Source organism: Cinclus cinclus, chromosome 4 (assembly GCF_963662255.1).
Source record: "Cinclus cinclus chromosome 4, bCinCin1.1, whole genome shotgun sequence".
In the NCBI taxonomy this organism is placed as follows: Eukaryota; Metazoa; Chordata; class Aves; order Passeriformes; family Cinclidae; genus Cinclus; species Cinclus cinclus.
In genome coordinates, this window is record NC_085049.1 from 40,683,745 (window position 1) to 40,704,546 (window position 20,802).

Here is a 20,802-nt window from a genome sequence, read left to right on the forward strand (position 1 = left end):
TACAGGTTTTAGATTTTTCTTGTCTATAATTAAGATTTTATAATTGTTATTTTTTTATAATGTAGTGTTTTTAGGTAAAATATGTCATCAGCTTCCCTCTCATGCCCTCCTAAACTTCAGGATACAGTTGGATTTCAGGTCATGGGGCAGCCCCAGGGGCTTGGAGGTTATGTAGTGTATTCAGCTTGGAGAGCTGCATTAAGGCCTCAGTTTGGATTCTGTGAATTGAAAGCTGATTTGGTCTTGGAATTGAGATTTGTAGTATCTTTTACAAAATAAGAAAACATGATGAACCAAAATGTTTAACTTAAATATGTTTTTAGTTCATTCCAGAACTATTGCAAGACAGAGTTTATTTTTGGATTGACTCAGCATTTGAATCAGATGGACTGAGTCTTAGCTGCTTTCAAGGAGTGATGATTAGAGAAGTTGTGGTAGTGGCTCCATCAAACCTTCAACAGCAAAGAGCATCCATTACTGGTGTTGTTTATATTTCGTTTTAATTGAATGCTGTCTAAATCTCACTGCTGTTAAGTTTTTTAGAAAGCAGAAGTGGGAATTTGTTTAATTACTACACTAGTATTTGTGCTTACAGAGTGCACATGGAAAACAATTCTTGATGTGAGGGTGAAAATAGTCGACTGTAGGAAAAGAGCTTTGGAAAAATTTCCCCTGTGTTTTTTTTTTTTTTTACAGGATTCACAAACTAGCTCTTTCCTTATGAACTCCTTACTCTCAATTTAAACTGTTAAACTGCAATAGCTGGTAATTAAATGATAACAGACATTTCAGCTGGTTTATGCAGTACTTTTTAAGATCAAAAAGAAACATTGGAAGAGTCTATAGTGTTCTTGAATCTTTATTTAGTTTATAGATTAATAAAACAATTATTTTTTTATTTTACTAAATTACGCTTTTTGTGCTTAAAGCTTTAGGATCATTTTCTGCTGTGTTTGGAGAAGAGTGGAAGGAGAAAACTGATAGAGATTTTGTTAAGGTAATTTAAAAATTACTCAAATAATTTTGAACTGCATATGGTGGGTATCAAGTCCTGTAAAAAGATTGAAAATTGTAAGATGTCCTTAAAATGTCCTTAAAATTACTCTCAATTCCTTTGATTTAAATATAATAGGACACTATGTCACAGTTGTCTTAAAATGTTCAGATATGTAGGAAGAAGTGTATTAGGAAAAAAATAGGTATAGGCAAGTGAACAAAGGTTTCCCTGTTTCTTTTTATAAGGAAATTAATATGTATGAAGAAGAAGAATATTGGGCAACGTATTTACCAAGAGGCAACAATCTTTTAGGTTTTGTTTTAAACTGGGAATGATCAGTAAATAAATATTCTGAATTGTAAAAATTAAGATCATAGCATAAGAAGCATATGAAAAATAATTTGTTAGCAATGTTGCAGGTTTGTTTCACTTAAACTATTTTTTGCACAACGCTTTTTAATCTTTCCACTAGAGGGCATGAGCTACTGTGCAAGCAGTGAAATGAAGTTAAAAATAGAACTAAAGTTTCTTTTTACAAAAGGCTATTTATTCCAAATTACCTTTTTTTAGGTAATTAAGAGCATGAATTATAGCTGAAAGAGATTGGATATTTCAGCATATTTATAATGATAAGAAGTTTCCTTGAATTGAACTACAGATGATGATTTATGTGTCTAAAATAGAAGAAGGCAAGATTTAAATATATTTGGATACCTTATGCTTTTTATTAAATAAAATGTGAAGAGATAATTATCTGAGTTCCTTATAAAACCAGGTTTCTGCTGAATTCCATAGCTTTTTCATATACTGAAGTATCTTACCAGCATTACAGAGCAATATTTCTTGGGAGCTTTCTCCATTTATCTTTTGTTTTATTTTTTTGTAACTCAGTTTGGGAACAAGCTGGACCATAGTAGTTTTAGTTAATTGATAAGTGTTGTTGAAACACCAGTGTATAAACTCCCTAATCGAGATTTCCTAAGTAAACTTAAAACGGAGAAAGCTAAGCTCTCATATTTGTGAGTATATGGACTTGAAGGTGTGATACATATATGCCAAACTTAAGTGAAAAAAATAATGTTTCATGGTCTTCAAAATGTCACTGTTCCACTGAAAAAATATGTCCAGAAGTGCTGTGGGTGTGTTGGTTGGTTGGTTTGAAGCACTTAGCACTGCTGTGTTGACTTCACCCTAAGATGTCACAGACTGTTGCTGATCTAGAGCAGCAACAGGCACCATGTCTAGATCTGTAAACATCTGAAATAGTACAGTATTCTAATTTGTTACATACTCATTAATTATATAAATTCAAGTAATTGTTAAAAGGGCTTATAAATGTTCTTATAAATGTTTTAACAAAGTTTTAAGTAGAATCACTGCAATAAGGTTTAATAATAAAAAACTTGGATGCTCTCCAAGATCTATTTCTGGACATTCCAACGTATATAGTACCACTCTGTAGTGAAATACTGCTGACAGCATGTTAGAAATACGTGGAAAGCGTGTGAAAAAACAATCAGATGTAAAAGTACCTCTAATGCCAAGAATTCAGATTTTTCAGGGCATCTCACTGCTAGCATTTGTTTGACCTTACTACTGAAAGTTATTTATTTTGTATTGCAGCTGTGGTTGTGTCAGAACAGGAATCAGGAGGAAGCATGGGAGCTTCCTGATGTAGGAGAAAGATACTTGGTTTTCAGTATAGAGGTTGTGTGTCTGGTTTTGGTGTTTGTTTTTGGGGTTTTTTAAAATGTGCTTTTGCAATTTTAAGAAAAAAATAACTATTAAGTAAGTTACTCCTTTCATTGTTCATATTATCATTTTTATTAGAAAAATATTCTTTTTTTTGTTTGTTTGTTCATTTTGGTGCTAGTTTTGTCCTCCAGTATCACTACTATTTCAGTTGGAGGTGAAGATGAAAAACAATGTATTTCTTTATACTAAACTTCAACAGAATCAATTACCTTTCTTTTCTTTTTTTTCTTTCCCTTCCCCCCAGTCCTTATTGCATTATATAAGACCGTTTGAAAAAAATCCTGTTTTTCATTGTGTTGCCTGCAGCAGGATGTATTTTCTCACTTTTTACAGAACTTACTTCTAAACTGAATCAAATGTTTTCACTAGTCAGTGAAAATCTGTTCAATTAATTGTCCAAATTTGAGTAATATTTAAGTTGAACCTGCTGTTATTTCTTACAGCTATGTTAATTTGTCACATTGTCCCCTCTCAGTTTTTCCTGGAGCTGCCAGTACTCTTAAATGTCTAGTTAATTGGAATGGCTGTGTGTCCTTACTTAAGGATTGGAACAACTGGCATTTAGCCAGTCGTCTTGTATCTCCCCTTGTTTGTTTTGTTGTCCCCATGCACAAGCTCTGATGGCATCCTGCTAGGATGTTTTCTCCTCTACTTGGAAACTCTCCCATTTTTGATTGTTTCACTTAGCTCTGAATATCCTCATGTTCCCAAGGTTCACTTGAGAATATAGTTAGCTTTCAAGAGTGATTTGTTTTTATAGTATGTTTATAATCTGATAGATTTAGCTTTCTTCCATGTCTCCAGCAGCTGCTCAGTGTCTGATGTATAGTGTATGAAAAATTGCATTAAATTTCTTCATGCACCATACATCTCTGTTTACTTCAGTCAGATGATTTGCATTTCATGTTCTTGGACTTCTTGAGGCCTCCTCTAGCTGTAGAGTTCCAAAATTCACATATATGCAGTTCTTGTGTCTACTTTGATTTTCTTCATTTTGTGATTTTATTTTGTTGCCAAACTCCTTCTTTTTTGAGTAAATTTAAGTTTTTTTAAAATTTTCTGGGCATTTTTCCATCGACACTTTCTCAGATAGTGTGCAGAGGGAGATCCTTACGCATTTAAATACCTGAAATACTTTTCAAACATCACTTTTCTTGTCTCTCACAGTAGTATGTCAAGCTGACTTGACTCCAATCGCTCTTGTATTTTTTTTCTTGGACAATAACTAGTCATACCATTGCTACATTATGTTTTATGGACTCACATGACCATTGCTTTTATGGACAGTCATTTGGTTGATCTGATTTGCAGTGGATTCTGTATAATCCTTTGCATTTTTTTCTGAAGGAACTTGCCTACTGATGGTGATCAGACTGTGAATGTGAATCAAGTTCTTTACCTTTGTCCACTATCTCTTAGCATCTGGATGTCACGTAGTTAAGCTCTATTTGTTTGCTTCCAGGTTTTAGCTTTATGTTTCTATTAGCAATAGATGATTCACATATATACATATATATATATATATATAGGAATAACTAGCAATATAGACCTTTACTTTTGCACCCTGTCTTGTCAATTTCTGTTAATATGTGGTACTAGATTGCAGCTATCCTTCAAAGTAGGGAATAAATAACTGCTTGTAATGCTGAAGTGATTTTTTGTTGCCTTTGTGCTATGTGTTTATCAAAGGAATGCCCAGAAATTTTTTTTTCCACTTTTGCTGTTCCTTTGGGGAAAAAAAAAGAATATGTTTCACCTGTTTCCTTGTAACAAAATTTTGCCTGCATGCCTTCATCTTCTATGGCTCCCGGTGATAGTTTCAGTATTAATTAGAAAAATCTGTTTGTCACAAACAGTAAGAAGTTAAGACTTTTTTTTGAGCTGTTTCTTGTCTTAGCTAAAACAAGGTAATAATCCTTTCTGTGCAAGTAAATCCTCTTTACTAAACAGTACTTGGACGCCATTTAGCAACATTGCAGTGAAAATAAAATTCTTTTCCTTCCAATTTAGAAAATCTGTATTGTATTTGTCAAGAAAATAGTAGTGTCAAGCTTGGTATGAGTGCTGTAATTTAGTAATTACATTTGCATAGCAAAATCTCTCCTGCTGTTCAGCTAGTTGTACTTCCCATCCTTCCCTTTTTATCCAGATTTATTGGTGGTTTTATTCTGTGATTATAGTCAAAAGAGGAGTGGTATTTCATTAGTGAGTCAAATAAATGTACAAATTTTTATTAGTCAAAGGAAGGTTTATATCTTTGTTCATATATACAGTTTAGAATGCATGTATCATTATATATTTTTATATTATACATCACAATATGTATTTTTATATTAGCTTGAAAACCTTGATTCATTGACTAATTCTTGAATTTCAACAGGACTAGCAGCAAAACAGTCATTTACAGACCAGGCCATAAATATGTAAAGTAATTTGAATTCCAGTTTGCTGAAGCGTTCTGCTTTGATTATATTTATAAAGGTTTTTTGTGATGGTGGTGGCTGTTTCTTTTTATTGTGTTATGATGAAGTAGGAAACAGAGCAGCAGCTTTAAAAAGTCTTTCCAAATAGCAACTTCTTGCAGGAATCTTAAGATCTACTGAGACTGGGAGGAGTCACCTTATTCTGCATTAGGTCACCACGGTTTGTAGAAGATGGAGGATGAGCTGTACTTTTCTTCCATTTATAATTGCTGTGTTTCTAATGCTGTGGGTATGACTGCCCCAGTTTCAGTACGTGCTTCAGCACAGCACTTCTGTGATGGTCTTGGTTGATTGTCACCACATACTTCTGGTGAAGGGAAGAGTTCCTTAATGTAAAGTACTGAACATCTTGCATATCCTGACTCCTGGTTACTATCAGATGAATCAAGGTACTAGGAAATCTTTAAAGAACAATTATTTTAATATTATTTCAGTATTTTACCATAATAGAAATAAAAGTTATTAATATTTAAAGAAATAGCCCCTAGAAATTAAGTATTTTTAATTCTTTCTTCAGTTTTGGAAGGATATTGTTGAGGATATTGAAGTTCGTGATCTAATTTCTGACAGAAGCAAATCTCAAGGTGAGACATCTTGACTAATCTTAATACATGCATGTTGGTAAATTGAGCAAAGGAAGGACTAAAATTTATTTATTTACTTCATAGATATTCCATCAGAAGAATGGATTTGGGAATCCTTGTTTCATCCACCTCGCAAATTGGGCATTAATGATATTGAAGGGCAGCGGGTACTTCAGATAGCAGTGATTTTACGAAATCTTTCTTTTGAAGAGGGAAATGTTAAACTTCTGGCAGCTAATCGTACTTGTCTTCGGTTCCTGCTGCTCTCTGCTCACAGTCACTTTATTTCTCTACGGCAGTTGGGGCTTGACACGCTGGGAAATATTGCAGCAGAGGTAATGTGCTTTCAAACAGAACAATTCAAATACAAATTGAGAAAAGCAGTAGTGTTAATGACATGATTTTTTTTTCCCCTGTATCATTAGATGGAGAAGGGAATAAATTATTCTCTGAATTTGCAATTAGCAATTTGAAAACAAGTATTCAGAGCCCAACCTAAAATATTACTGTATGTGTCAGTTTGCTAAAATAGAATCTTGTGGACAAGACTGATGATGTAGGGAGATAGAAGATATACATAGTGTGTAATTTTCAGTTTAGTTTCCCAGAGAGAAGAAAGGAATTTGTTAAGTTCTGCAGTCTGTATGCTAGCTTCTTCACTTTATAATTAGAATCTTTAGTCATAACTTCGACATAGTATGTTTAAGAAAGAGGGTTTTTGAGGACTTTATGTCCTGTGTACTGTACTTTGTGTAAACTAGTAATATGCCATTGGGTATGCTGCCAGAACCATATGAGGCTTTTGCTTTTTTTTTTTTTTTTGCTTTTTTTTTTTTTTGAGAGAGAGAGATTTGAATGTTATAACATACACTATTTTGGTATGTCATATTATCATGCAGAAAATTGTGTGGATTTTATAGGTAGTATATTCAGATAGTTGTTATATTCTAAAATACAGAAAATTAATTCAAGTGAAATGGGAACTAGCAGAGAATAAGATTGCAAGTGTTGGTCCACTACTAAATATTGAAAGGAAAGATGGTGTTTTTTATTTACCATGTACCCAACTTCTTTTGAATGAGAAAGAATGTTACTTATGTCTGTGATCTCTAATTGAGAAGCAGAAGTAGAAACAAGATGAATGACTGGGATAGCATTTGGGAAGGAGTGCTTGTTGTTGCTTAAGTTCTGGTCTTTGTTGGATATTAGAATCCATTTGTATATACTGTTGACTGCCTAAGAATAAAGTTGTTTTCCTTATTCTGAGCACTGCAAAGTGTAAATTAGATTGCTGCTTCAGAGCAGAAAAGCAGGAGGGGCATCAAAATGCTGGGTACAGTCAAAAGCTCACAGGGTTCAGTTTTTATGAACATCAGCATAATTTATGTGTGCTGCACTTAAACAGTTCTGAATCTTACGTTTTGATAAGCAAATTTTAGTATTTGAGCCATTAGCACTATGTGGATAGTGTTAGTAACTTTGTTTTTCCTTCTCATCAGCTTCTTTTGGATCCTGTTGATTTCAAAACTACTCATCTAATGTTCCACACTGTTACAAAATGCCTCATGTCAAGGGATAGATTTCTAAAAATGAGAGGTAAGATCTCTAGCTATTCTTGTTACTGTATCAGAATTGTAATTATTGCTGTTTAAAACTATTTTGTATTTGTTCTTCAGGCATGGAAATCTTGGCAAATCTTTGTAAGGCTGAAGATAATGGTGTCTTAATTTGTGAATATGTGGATCAAGAATCCTACAAAGAGATCATATGTCATCTCACACTACCAGATGTGCTGCTTGTAATCTCAGCACTTGAGGTGCTATACATGCTCACAGAAATGGGAGAAGTGGCCTGCTCAAAGATTGCTAAAGTAGAGAAGAGCATAGGTAAGGGAGAAGCAAAATCTATTATTTCTCTCGCTTATGTAAGAAGAATGACTTAACCACTCACCATGACGTATTCTTAGAAATGTGGCTCGCTTGTGTGTGTGTGAGCACACAGCATGGGGATGGAATTTATTAAATTTATTCATTTTGTCCTCAAGTAATTGGTGATGCTAAAAATTCTGAAGTGTTTTTCTTTAATGCCATGGAGTGTGTTTAAAAATAAATTAATCTATAGAAGCATGCAAAGACTTGTTTCCTTTCAACACATGGCTATTTTAAAGCAAATCAGTATGTTCCAACAACATTCTTCTTGTCCTAATGTTGTTGGTTTTACATTCAATACTTTAGATACATTAGTATGTCTGGTTTCTATGGACGTCCAGATGTTTGGACCTGATGCTCTTACTGCTGTAAAGCTCATTGAACATCAGTGTGTTAGCCAGCAAGGACTGCTTGATGTCAGACCACAGGTTATGGATCATGGTTCTTCACAGGCCCATGCAGCAGGTGTCCCAGGTGAGTATCACGGCAAGAGAACACACTGTTCTATAAAATTTCACATATGATCTATGATTTCTGAGTAGTTTACATAAATGTAACATTATGCATAGCATATGTATCTTTTTCAAACACTTGCTTATGAGGCAAATACGCTATTTTCACCAAAGCTATGTTAGCCAAAACTGTTGTGAAACAAGCTTTGAAAGAATGTTAATGTTTTTCAGTTGCTAATCTGAAAATTCTCTGAAAGTTGCATGCATTGCTTATTTTAACTTGTTCAGTGGAAAAAACTATCCATTCTAAATTGTTCTCACAATTTTCAAAGAATTAAGAGGTCCATTTTATATTGTGTTTTACTGCTGGGCAGTAACATACAGTATTTGGTAGGATTGCAGAGATGAGATGGATAGACTCACTCTTGAAGGTCCTAAACAGTTTCTTGCTGTGTGAAACAAATTGTAACTATTCTTAGGAAGTTACTGAGAAACAGCCATTGCAACAGACATTGGTTTGTGTGTCTAAATATGCTGTTTCTGGGATGGGTGTAGTTACACAGTGAAAATGACTGGGAGAGAATGTAACCGAAGGGGTGAACAAGAGTCAATAGGATGAACTGATGTGACACTGACACAAAATCCTTTGCATTATATTTGCATCCACTTAAGAACTGGAAAAATAATGGTTGTGTATTTGTGCCTGTTTTGGTGGAGTATTGTGCCACTCTAAAGTCTTGGTGAGTACTGTAAATTACTGAGATTATGATCATGAATCTGGAAGCAGCCATTCACTAGGTGCACACCTTGTGGTTGCACTTTAGTGGTGACTCTGGCCCCGGCCAGCCCTTCTTCACTTAGGTAAACTGGTGCAGATCTGTAGTTTGCTGTGGGCACTTCTGTGACTTGCCTCAGCTGGATACATACTTATTAAACTGTACCCAGTGTATGTCATGAAGTGCTTCCTTCAGAAAGACAAAAAACATTTCAGCAAGTTTTGGTTTCTTTTTTTCTTCCCCACGTTCTCTACAGCCTCTAGGACAGCACCACATGTTGCTCCACCTCCAGGAATAGTAGAAATAGACAGCGAGAAATTTGCATGTCAGTGGTAAGTGTATAGTTGTATTCAAATACATTAATGAAGAAGAAAAACAAAGAAAAAATACTGAATTCATGTGTCACAGAATTTTCCAGTTGGCTTCTATTTATCAGTAGTCTAATTTTTCTTAAAAGTCTAAACCAAATCCATTCTGTCATTGCTTTGAAGAACTATGAAAGCCAAAACTAAACCAGAATATTCAGTCTTCACCTGTTGATCCATGGAATTAGTTGTTTTGTCTCTTAGGACAGAATTTTATTTGATTTTTAACTCTGATCATGATGTAATTTATTTTTTCAGTTGTCAAGCACCATTACCTGTTTCACAGGTATTTTTATCTGGTAATGTGTTGCTATATTAGTGAATCAGTATAAAAGTACTTATCAAATTATGAAACTAGACCCTGCAAAACTCTTACATTATCATTGTGAACCTTGAGTTAAAGAAGATCAGTCTTTTCCCTTCAAATTCTCTTGCTTTCAACTAATACTGTTGTCAGATATTTAGAGAAAAACTGTCTCTCCTGTGATTCTCATGTAGTCTACAGCTCATCTTTCTCAACTACTTGTCTTACATAAATCAGCTCTCATTTTAAACATTTGTATTAATTGATTCCTGATGGGCCCTTTCACCTCTGCTTCTTCACAGCTCTTATGTTCATCTTTTTTCATACTGAGGAGACAAGCACCTTCTAGATAAAGTGGATGAATTTTACAAAGCTTAGTGTTTTCAGTTATCATGAAGTGATATTTCCAGCAGAGCTTTGGTTACATGGGGGCAAATATTGTGGATTTTTATGGTCAGCTGATGTTTGCATGCTTCTCTTTGCACAATGCAAAGTATTATTAACTGCTGAAAGATTGAGAAATTTCACACTCAGCCATTTAAACACAGATACCGGACACTGGACTCTCTACAGATCACATTAGCAAAAAGATTAATGTACATTTTCATGGTATGCTTTAGTACTGCTTCTTACTTAGAGAAATGGGAAAATGAGTAATCCATAGCAGTAGAATTTAGTTAGTATCTCTTGAAAGCAGCAAAAAGATGAGGTATTTACACTGACTTTCCTGGACATATTACTAGCCAGCTGAGATTCAGCAGGAGGTATAAGTGCAGTGACAGTAGAGTACTGGTCACAGGTCCCATTTCACAGTTTTAAGTCCTGAACATCTCCAGTTTGCTGATACCAGTGTTAGTGTGTCAGCCTAATATGATTTATCCAGCTGGACAGTCACTTTTCCAATATGCTAAATTTAATTAATACCTAAACTTTCTGTTAATATAATGTAATCTCACTTTTTGTAAAAATAAAATTCTAACAACTGCAGGAGAAATGGTATGTAGCCTTTATAAGAGAACACAATTTAAAGAATGTAATCATAGGCTTTTCTTCTAGTTACATTTGGAGTGTTGGGCTCTACAATGGAGAACACAGTGTAGTTTTCCAGAGTGTTAACACCATGTAATAAATGCTGACAACTAAAATATTTCTTTTATTCTCATGCCAATATTTGGGCACTGAGTGAGAGTTGTTAATTTACCTCTGTTTGCTGCTGGGGATAAACAATTCCTTTGTGTCTGGGTTGGAGTAGTGAATCTAAGAGAAATAAAAGTAAACTGATAGAAGATGTTTCCTTTTCTCACAGCTTCCTGTGAGGTTAGAGGGGTTAGATGGTCTGTGTACTTGTGGGGAGTCTGTAGGAGATATAAATAGTTTTCACTGCTACGTGAGTATCACATGTACAAACATTGACTTAGGATAAAAATCTGTGATGAAGAATTAGTTAGCTTTCAGCCCATCTTTTGCAAAAGTAGACTCATTAAGGAATAAGAATAGAGTTGTGCGGAGGAGATGCCAACAAAACATGCTTTCTCATTTGTTTTTGCAGAATATACAATAAAAAAGGGCATACGTAGAGACAATTTTGCATAAATAATAAATAATACATATACAGGTATTTAAACAAGATACTGAATGTAAAACTGACCACAAGTTTTAGGGGTCCAGCGTGTTGATTCATAAGCAATGAGAAGGAGAAAGGGTTTGGAACAGATATCTGGCAAAACAGTATACTGAAATGATATTTTCCATGTTGTTGGCAGATCTCAAAAGTCTCTGTGATACAGACTGAAGCATTTTAACAACCCCTTTAAAAGTACTCTGTCTGTTTTTTGCTTCATAGTTTATTTTTTCTTCTTCAGGTTGAATGCCCATTTTGAAGTGAACCTTGATTGCTCAGTCTCTCGAGCAGAAATGTACTCTGAATACCTCTCTACTTGTAGTAAATTAGCTCGAGGTGGAATCCTAACATCAACTGGATTTTATAAATGCCTGCGGTAAGACAAGAATTTATGCAGCAATAAAGAAGCAATTGTATGTTCTCAAAACTAACTGGTAGCTTTAGATTTCTTTGAGAAAAGATCTACTGAGTTGAAAGACATACAGTTTTGGAATCTTAATTGAAACAAATGTTTAGAGTCTGTTCTATTTTATTCTATTTCAAGATCTTTGAAAGGGTTCCTTCTCTGCCTCTAGCCCTTCTAATTCTTTCTGAAGTAGTTTTTTGAGATTTTTGTAGTTTTCACTTAGGTTCCATGACATCTTGGCCATCTGGGGGACCTGCTAGTCCTCAGTGATGAACACTCACATGCTATTGGAAAATCCTGCTGTGTTGTAAAGATTTCCTTCTCTCAGGCATTCCTTCTCTTACTCTTCACACAAGAGCAGTTAGGTAAAACAAAAACTTGGAGTTAATTGTGTTTATTAACATGGATTTATGTTGTGTTTGGCAGAACTGTCTTTCCAAACCATACAGTGAAGAGAGTAGAAGATCCAAGTAACAATGGTCAAGCACATATACATGTGGTAGGAGTGAAAAGGAGAGCTATACCACTTCCCATTCAGATGTACTATCAGCAGCCACCAACTTCGTCTACCCCAGTTGTCCGGGTTGATTCAATTCCTGATGTGTCTTCGTCTCCTTTGCCAGCAGGTTTTTAAATTAATTATGTCTAAAGTATTTTGCATCGATCCTGAAACCATAATAAAAGCCAGAAGTTTTTGAACATAGCCTGAAAGTGTTAGAAGTTGAGGCCACATGTTTTGAGTTTATTCAATAATGTTGGGGATAGTATTGCAGTATTTCCTTGCATGCCATTCTAGTCTTTGACATGTAACCCATACGCTTGCTAGTCAGCAGTCAAACCATTGTTGCTGCATCATAAATTTAGACTCTGTAGAGCTGAGAATTAGAAACTGCTTCATTTAGAATTGCAATTTCAGATCTTGGCTTTTTAAAAATGCGTTAGTTAACGTGTTTGAAATAATCTCGGCTACCAAACTTTTACTGTGTTTATTTCAACAGGAATCCCACATGGGCTACCAAGTGTAGGAAATCACTATCAGAGGACTCCTATTAACCAGTCTTCAACTTTGACAGCAACACAGATGTCTTTTCCAATTCAAGGTGTTCACACTGTGGCACAGACTGTTTCTAGAATTCCACAAAATCCTTCTATTCATACACAACAAAATGCTCCAATGACTGTTATACAGAATAAAGGTCCAATAACCTGTGAAGTAGTAAAGGCTGCAGTAATACAGAGCTCTGTTCCTCAGTCGGCAGTTCCTGTTCCTATTGCAGTAGGAGGAGCTTCTAATCAAAATCACAGCTCCACAGGCCAGCAGCCGTCTGTTACAGTTGTGAGTTCTCAGATGCTTCACCACCAACCTGTAATTCAGCAACAGTCCCCACTGCACACAGTGGTACCAGGACAGATACCTTCAGGCACTCCTGTTACGGTAATTCAGCAAGCTGTACCTCAGGGTCATATATTTGGCAGAGTACAAAACCTACCAGCATGCAGTTCAGCAGTTTCACAGGGTCAACAGCTAATCAGCACATCATCACAACCTGGGCAGACATCTTCTCAGCAGTCCTCTGTGGGTAACCAGCAACAAGATACGGTCATCATAACGCCACAGCAGTATGTCACAACCTCTGCATCTAACATTGTTTCTGCCACCACAGTTCAAAATTTCCAAGTAGCAGCTGGGCAGGTGGTTACCATTGCAGGTGTTCAGAACCCACCAACATCTAGAGTAGGGTTTCAGAATATTGCTCCAAAGCCTCTGCCGTCTCAGCAAGGTTCACCTGCTGTGGGACAGCAGCCGCAGCAGCAGCCTCCACCACCATCCCAGCAAAGTGTAGTGATAGTAAGCCAGCCAGCTCAGCAAGGTCAGACGTATGCACCAGCCATCCATCAAATTGTGCTTGCTAACCCAGCTTCTATTCCTGCTGGCCAGACTGTCCAGTTGGCTGGACAGCCGAGCATTACTCCATCATCTTCACCGTCCCCAGGTCCAGTTACAAATAATCAAGTCCCTACAGTTATGTCATCCTCATCTACCACTCCTCAGTCGCAAGGACCCCCTCCTACTGTTAGCCAGATGCTTTCTGTAAAGAGGCAGCAGCAGCAGCAACATTCACCAGCATCATCGCAGCAGCAGGTACAGGTACAACAACAGATGCAAATGCAAGTTCAGTCACAACAAGCTAATACTGGAGTTGGCCAGCCCAGCTCTGGTGAGTCTAGCCTGATAAAACAACTGCTTCTTCCAAAAAGAGGCCCCTCAACTCCAGGGGGGAAGCTTATACTCCCAGCTCCACAGATTCCTCCACCTAACAATGCAAGAGCTCCTAGCCCTCAGGTGGTTTATCAGATGGCCAATAACCAGACACCAGGTTTTGGAGTTCAAGGACAGTCTCCAGCTCAGCAGCTGCTAGTTGGACAGCAAAATGTTCAGCTGGTACCGGGTGCAATCCCGCCCCAAGGGGCAGTGCAAACAGTTCCCATTTCTAATTTACAGATATTGCCAGGCCAGTTGATCTCAAACAGCCCAGCAACTATTTTCCAAGGGACTACTGGCAACCAGGTTACGATAACAGTTGTGCCAAATACGAGTTTTGCTACTGCAACTGTGAGTCAGGGAAATGCAACTCAGATCATTGCTCCAGCAGGAATTTCAGTGAGTGGAGCACAGACAGGAGTTGGGCTACAGGTGCAAACCCTTCCAGCTACTCAAGCACCTTCAGGTGGACAATCACAGTGTACTGCTGCTCCCCCATTCAAAGGTGATAAAATAATTTGCCAAAAGGAGGAAGAAGCAAAGGAAGCAACAGGTTTACACATCCATGAACGTAAAATTGAAGTTATGGAGAATCCTTCCTGCCGAAGAGGAGCTGCAAATACCAGCAATGGGGATGCAAAAGAAAATGAAATGCAGGTGGGAAGTCTTTTAAATGGGAGAAAGTATAGTGACTCCAGTCTACCTCCTTCTAACTCAGGGAAAACACAGAATGAGGCCAATCAGTGCTCACAAGTCAGTAATGGGCCATCATTAGAAATGGGTGAGAACGGAGCTCCTGGAAAGCAGAACTTTGAACAAATGGACACACAGGAAATTAAAAGCGATTTGAAGAAGCCCCTAGTTAATGGAATCTGTGATTTTGATAAAGGAGATTGTTCTCATTTGAGCAAAAACATTCCAAATCACAAAACTTCCAATCATGTAGGAAATGGTGAGATATCTTCAGTGGAACAACAAGGGAATTTGGATGCCACGCAGCAAGATACTGCCAAAGGTGATCAAGGGGAAAGAATTTCTAATGGGCCTGTATTAACTTTGAGTAGTTCACCTGCTGTAAGCGGTACACAGGAGGCTGCAAAACTGTTAACCCAGCAACTTAGTGGTACCAACACTGATTTACCTAATGGACCTCTAGCTTCAAGTTTGAATTCAGATGTGCCTCAGCAACGCCCAAGTGTAGTTGTCTCACCACAATCTACAGCCTCTGTTATACAGGGGCATCAAATTTTAGCAGTTCCACACTCAGGACCTAGAGTGTCCCAGTCTACCCTGTCCTCCGAAGTTCGGTCTACTAATGGCACAGCAGAATGCAAAACTGCAAAGAGGCCAGCAGAGGATAATGACAGGGAAACTGTTCCAGGAATTCCAAATAAAGTAGGAGTTAGAATTGTTACAATCAGTGACCCCAACAATGCTGGTTGCAGTGCAACTATGGTTGCTGTGCCAGCTGGAGCGGATCCAAGCACTGTAGCGAAAGTAGCAATAGAAAGTGCTGTTCAACAAAAGCAGCAGCATCCAACCACGTATATACAAAGCATGGTCACACAGGTATGTTGCAGTGTTCTTTTTATGGTTATTCTGACTAATACTGTGAAATAACATGGCGGAAAATGTGAGCTTGGTCGATATCGCTAGCACAGTATTTCAGATATTCAGAAAATGATGCTTTCTGTTCTTCCATAGACTAAAATTTTAACAGTTTACGTACTACTTCAATGTCATTGACAATAGTGGAATTCAAAATGTGTTGCTTGATAATACGCAGTGAGGAATGAACTTCTGCTCACTATTTTCTTCCTTTAAGGATTAACTGTTCTAAAAACAACAGTGATTGCTGGACAGTCTTGTAAAAATGTCAGTGTTGTTCTGCATTTTAATCTCAGTCACTGTGGAGGGGTGAATATTTTTTTTTTTTTTTAAGAAAACCACACCTGCATCTGGGTGGCTGAAATGAGTTGAAGTTCTTACATTTAAAGTTGGCCTTCAAGGTCTTGCTTTGTGGGTTCACTACAGTTAGGAGAAAGTACTGTTTTGTAAATTTGTTGAAATATTTGCATTTGTTCATTACAAGATATTTGCAATATTTATCAATTAAACAAGCATTGTTTTGGGGGTTTTTTTTGTTTGGTTTTTTTTTTTGTTTGTTTGTTTGTTTGTTTTTTTTTTCTTCTAAGCTTTGGAGAGGGCTGTTTGGGCTTTTTTATTCCTTGATGGAATTTGTTGAACCTTCTGAAAGTGGTTATTCCCTAACCCTTTACTAGAAATGCTGTATGGACATCAGGAGCATTAATAAGTAAAATTATTGTGTTAGAGATTACTCCATTCCCAGGATTTTATTTCAGTTCTGTACATAGATAGAAAATCACTCTCCAGAAAACCCATTCCTAACCTGAATAGGAGCAAAGGTAATAGAATGGTAGGTCTGGCAGTTAAGAGTTCTGACAGACCAGAGAGAGAGGAAATGAAGTCCTGAGTGTATGTTAGTAAATTTTGACCTTGGAGTAACAGGTCTTTTTTTCTTTTATTTCTTACCTTTTTTTTTTTTTAATTGGGGCTTTGTTTGCCTTTGACAAGGTAGAAGGCATAGGCATGATGAGCTTATACAGACCTAGAACTCAAAATGTGACAAGTGCTGTCTGTGACAAGTTATGTTGCTCTTGAAAACTCTTGATTTTTCTAGTTGTTAAAAATCAGGTTTAAGAGTTAACAAGTTCCTTCCATTTTTACTTTCTCTGCTTTTTGCTTCTAACTGCAACAATGCACAGAATTAATTCTTAAAATGTCTTTGAATGTCTTTGAACTCACTCCTAAATTTTCGCTTAGGTTTTGTTGGGAGGAGATCTGTATTCTTTTGTATGTTACTCATCTTTGTTCTTAATGGAAATAATTTTACCAAAAAACTAATAGTTTATATTATCAGCATAGGGACAACATGCTAGATTTTCTGCAGTGCAGATCTATTCGCTGTGCCTTGCTTTTTGCACTGAGTGTCTTGGTGTAAACAAGTTTGGATTTCTGTTATAACTTTGCTAAGGATATGGCTGTAGTACAGAATGGTATGACTGTCTCTTGAATGGAATATGTTTACTTATTCCCTCAATATGTACTCAAAAAGAATTTGCAGTTGTATGTCAAGCAGCTACTAAATGATCAGATTTTAAAAATTTTGAGAAGGGAGTAATACATTTAACAATTTAATTTGATTTTGATAATATATATCATGATACTGGAGGGAGAGGATAGAAAAAAAAATATTTTCTATGCTGGTAGTTTCTTTTTTACGCTATCCCTAGTATCACTGTTGTTAATAGTTACTACATTTTTCATTACCTGTACCAACAGAAATGCTGCCTGCTGGGTTTGCCATTTGGTAGAAATTTGCAGATCAGAAGAATTTGGTTTAATGTCTCCCTACCTGAAAGTTTGCTGATTCTGCTGTCTGTAGGATGCCCCTCCTTTCTTTAAAATTACAGAAATGTGCAAAAAAAATGTTAGTTTTTTTATTTAGTTTTGATCTTGGTGGGAAATGTATTCATTAACTATTTGCCTTAGCCATATGTCTATATGTTTACAAATCATATCTATCATAATATTGCAAGTATGAACTTGGAGTTGTACTCATTTTAGAGTACTCTGTTCAGATATAGTGATCATCATAGTTTAGCTTAGGATTTGCAGAGATCTTTACCACTTCTTTAAAATTAAACAGTATTTTGGTACTATAAACAGTACCAAAATCACCCTGGCCAGCTCTTTTTAATTCCTCTATAGCTGCTGAGCAGCTGCAATAGCCATTGCTTTTCTGGAAAAGGAGATGCTAAGTATTTCCAACATTAAGTCTGCTTTTAGGAGTATTTTTAAATATCCAGAAATGTTACCGAAGTCTCATGAACTCGGTGTGAATTTTAGTTATGACTTCGTTTAAGATTAAGCCATGTGTTATCTTGTGTATTTTCTCCCTCACATTCTGAGTATTCCTCGTCTGATAAGCAGCTTCTTTGTCCCTTTTTTTGAAAGGCAGCAGCTGAGGAGCACTTTTTTCACTTCAGCATCTGCATTGTTTTATCCTCTCTGAAGTATCTAAGTCTATATTGGCTGTCTTGCAGAAGAAAAAGGAGAGAATGGTTTTTACTGTGAACATTGGGAAATTTATTAGAAATACAATCCATTGGAGAAAAATGGTGAGGGACAGAGAATAAAGGGATATTAGCTATGGCAAAATTACATAGCTATTGAAGCTTTTAGTGTGCAATTTCCTGTTTGCTTGTTACCTTAAAATTTTATTTTAAGCTACAGCTTGTATTTTGGAGAAGTGTGAAAGGAAGAGAAGAAAAAAAAATTGTAATAAATGTAAAACCAAACAGGAAGACTGAAAAGAGAGGTGCAGAGGACAGAAGAGGAAGGAGAGTATTGATTATGTAACTACAGTAGGATTAGCTATGAGAGAGGAGAAAGGAAAGATGCTTGAAGATAAGAAAGGATGACCAGATAGGGCAGGAGTGGAACAACAATCTGAAAACTAAGGAAAGCAAGAAAGAATTAAATAATCCTTAAGGGAATATAGAAGTTAACAAGAAATTTATTTCATTGTATGAATGGTAGTTTGAAATGGGATGACGCACCGTGCTTGGGGAAAAATGTTAATTTAAATGGCCTGTTAAAATAGCAAAAATTGTATACTGGCTGAGACAGCCAGTGTAAGTGCCATTAAAGTCCAGTTAGACAAATACAGGTTTCTTGTGTACATGATTTGAGATTATTCGCTATTAATTGTGTACTTCACCAAAGCTTGTTAAGAAATAGCGGTATTTACACTGAATATTTTAAAACTTCTTTTCAAATTTTGCATTATCATAAAAAACATATTAGTTATGTCAGAATAGGTACACGATACACAGGGTGTTGCAATTTTGTTCTTAAATCTCCATCTATATTTGGTAAGCTCATGAAATGTACTCTTGACAGGAGACAGAACCGGTACTGTACTTTTTTGGTTTCCTTTTTATTTTGGTGTTCTCTGTCCATGGTTTATTGCTTTCCTGAGGCATTGTGCTAGACTGGTGGTTTAAAAAGAAATGAGCAATTACCTATGCTTTTCTTTGCCACATTTTCTTATTCCTCTTCAAACGCCTCCAAAACATCTGTTGAACATAACCATGTTGGTTTGTCCCAGTTGGTGTCTGTTTTGAAGGAATGCTCTGATATCATGCCAAGTTCTTAGAATTGAGTATATGTGATTTAAATTGCCTCATCTGGCTTTTAAAGTAATGACTTTCTTACTCATCACTGTCACTCCCTCACAAACAATGCACCCCCATTTCTCTTAAGGCTGCCCACTCAAAACATGCTGGGGTTGAAATTTAGGTGGCAAAATCTGTGACCTTGGCTGTTTGCTCCTGCTCTCTGTTGATTGGAAAGCTGAGAATTGCCATGCACCAGAAAGCAGGTGTGTAGCTCAGGTGGTGTAATTCATTCCTAACCACAGAGCAAATGAGCTTCTCAGCTGGGAGTAGTGAAATACACAATCTCTGTGCTTTTATTGCCCTTCACTTGTGAAGCACACTGTTGCAAGGAGGTGTAAACTTCAGTAATGTAACAAGAAAAGAGCATGTATTTTGGTGCCTACTTACTCACTTGACCCCTTTCTCACACTCAAATTCTGCTTCTATTTGTTTTTGACTTACGTGTTCTTACAGATATGTTCATTATTGTGAATAGGCTTAACAAAATTTTGTCATATCAATCTGTAAATCCTATTCTACTTTAAAAATATTTTCACTAATAACTTTCTTCTTGAATTACATTTATTTACAGTGGCTGTGCATGTATTAGTGATGGGGGAAAATGCAGCTTAATGCTTTTAAACTGCATATGGCTCTGCATGTCAACAGAATCCCCAATACACTGGGATGCACAGTGTTCTGCTGGTGGCACAGTAGGCCTTTTAAATAGAATGTGCAGGTATCATGATAAAATGTTCATGCATAAAGGGAATAGCATCACTGGTTCTGTGAAATATAAGTGGAGGCCGCAGCAGGCCTCAGCTCACAGGGTTTGTTATTCCTACCACACAGGGAGCTTGTGTGCCCAAATATAGGAGCTCTTGTGCATAAAATTGAATTAACTCCTTTGTAAACAGTCCATTCTAGTTACCAGAAAGCTCTTAGCTGTACTCTTGGTTTTCATGACCAGGCTGAATTTCTTCCCCCTCTTCAATACCTCAGTCTAAAGTCAACCCAGTCTAGATATAAAATCTCTTCTTGCTTATTAAAAGTAGGCTCTACTATCTGTCTGTAAGTAGAATATACAGGCATTAAGGGTTTGTATTTGTGTATTTTAGGGTTGAGTGAAAACCCTACTGAGATAGATAATGCTGCTCTAGAGGTACCTTTCAGTCCCAAGATCCTATGAGAAAAGGGCTAAGTGGTGGCAGTTGCAAATTATATAATGGAGAGGTCTAATTTGATTATAAAAGGGTGTTGTGAAGCGCCCTCAGGTGTAGCGGAGTACTGGACATTTGTTTTCTTAAATGTTTTTACTAGAGGATGAAATTTTCTGGAATCTTTGTGCCCCAGAGAAAGACTTGATGATGTTAATTTTCTCAGAAGGACTTCATTAGTGAACAGTTAATGTCTGTCATTGTTTAAAGAAATAAGTGAATTTACATAATCATTGCATATGAGCGCTGTAAAGTAGGTAGCACATAGCAAGTATTTCTAGGTATATTTCTGGGAGCAAAAGGAGTTTCATTTCTGAAAAACAAAGGCTGTACCTAATTTTAGTGATTATCCCTTGTGTCATGCATTACTAAACTGAGACATGACAGTAGAGGGAAAAGGAAACCAAA

At 36.5% G+C, this 20,802-nt stretch overlaps 1 protein-coding gene across 1 annotated transcript in view; it reads left to right on the forward strand.

The window, feature by feature from the left end:
- The window catches only part of ARID2 (AT-rich interaction domain 2), a 93,614-nt gene that overhangs the window by 56,922 nt on the left and 15,890 nt on the right, over window positions 1-20,802 (forward strand). The window contains exons 6-15 of the mRNA XM_062491950.1: window positions 930-997; window positions 5,753-5,819; window positions 5,904-6,154; window positions 7,319-7,415; window positions 7,496-7,705; window positions 8,054-8,221; window positions 9,232-9,307; window positions 11,507-11,641; window positions 12,098-12,297; window positions 12,670-15,503. Of these exons, the coding sequence (XP_062347934.1) occupies window positions 930-997; window positions 5,753-5,819; window positions 5,904-6,154; window positions 7,319-7,415; window positions 7,496-7,705; window positions 8,054-8,221; window positions 9,232-9,307; window positions 11,507-11,641; window positions 12,098-12,297; window positions 12,670-15,503 (4,106 nt within the window). The remainder of the gene's footprint in view (window positions 1-929; window positions 998-5,752; window positions 5,820-5,903; window positions 6,155-7,318; window positions 7,416-7,495; window positions 7,706-8,053; window positions 8,222-9,231; window positions 9,308-11,506; window positions 11,642-12,097; window positions 12,298-12,669; window positions 15,504-20,802) is intronic.